Genomic DNA, 1,023 nt, shown 5'->3' on the forward strand with positions numbered 1-1,023 from the left:
CTCAGTGAGGAATGAGCACCAACGCTGGCATGTAAGACCTGTGTCACCGGGACAGAATTTTTTTCCCAACGTGGCTTCTCTGATGCTGAACAAGGTATGAAGTTCGGGCGAAGCCTTTTCCACACGCGTCACACTGATAGGGTTTCTCGCCTGTGTGGATTTTCTGATGTTCGATAAGGCTCCTGCTCCTAGTGAAACTCCTCTCACACTCATCACATGTGTAAGACACGAGGGCCTCAACACTCCCCTCGGACCTCTCCACCCTCCCCTGATTCTCCCAAGTCCCTCCACGTTCCGGATCCTGAACATCCTTATCACCGTGGACCCTCCGATGTCTCAGGAGATGCGAATTCCGCCTAAAGGCCTTGCCGCATGTGTTGCACTGATATGGCTTCTCCCCCGTGTGGATTCTGTGATGTTCGAGGAGGCTGCAGCTCTGGCTGAAGGCCTTCCCGCAGTCCTCACACTCGTAGGGCTTCTCCCCAGTGTGAGTTCTCTGGTGCTTGATGAGGTTTGAGCTGTGACTGAAGACCTTGCCACATTCGTCACACTCATAGGGTTTCTCACCAGTGTGGACTCTCTGATGAATGATGAGGGCAGAGCTCCCGATGAAGGACTTGCCGCACTCCTCACATTCGTAGGGTTTCTCGCCCGTGTGGATTCTCCTGTGCTTAGTCAGGCCTGAGCTCTGAGCAAAACTCTTTCCACATTCATGGCAAACGTGCCGCCTCTTCCCGGTGGTGATTTTCTGCTTCCTTTGTAAGCTGCCCTCCCGCGCTCCAGCTTCTGCACAGGCTCGTAGCTGGGTGATGGCTTCGCCCAGGTGGCACGGTGTCTGTCCAGGCTCCTGTTCTGGGTGCTCCTCACCTAGAGGCAAGTCCCTGATCTTAGTCTGCATTTCGCCACCTGAAATGACAAATGGCCAGCGCCGGTCAATTACGCCCTGCCACGGAGGAGAGTTGTCTGAGGCGTCCCGGGACGCAAGATTTACAGAGGGTGATGAGGGTTTAGGCACGAGAGTAA

General features: G+C 54.8%; 1 protein-coding gene across 1 annotated transcript; it reads right to left on the reverse strand.

Annotated features, from left to right (window-relative positions):
• Positions 1 to 6: 6 nt before the first annotated feature.
• On the reverse strand, positions 7 to 1,018 carry LOC102887725 (zinc finger protein with KRAB and SCAN domains 4; the record flags this gene model as incomplete). Its single annotated transcript, XM_006925234.3, has 1 exon — positions 7 to 1,018. A coding segment is annotated over one exon (975 nt), but the record flags the coding sequence as incomplete, so codon positions are not given.
• Positions 1,019 to 1,023: the final 5 nt, after the last annotated feature.

Source organism: Pteropus alecto, unplaced genomic scaffold (genome assembly GCF_000325575.1).
Source record: "Pteropus alecto unplaced genomic scaffold, ASM32557v1 C18239362, whole genome shotgun sequence".
Taxonomy (NCBI): Eukaryota; Metazoa; Chordata; class Mammalia; order Chiroptera; family Pteropodidae; genus Pteropus; species Pteropus alecto.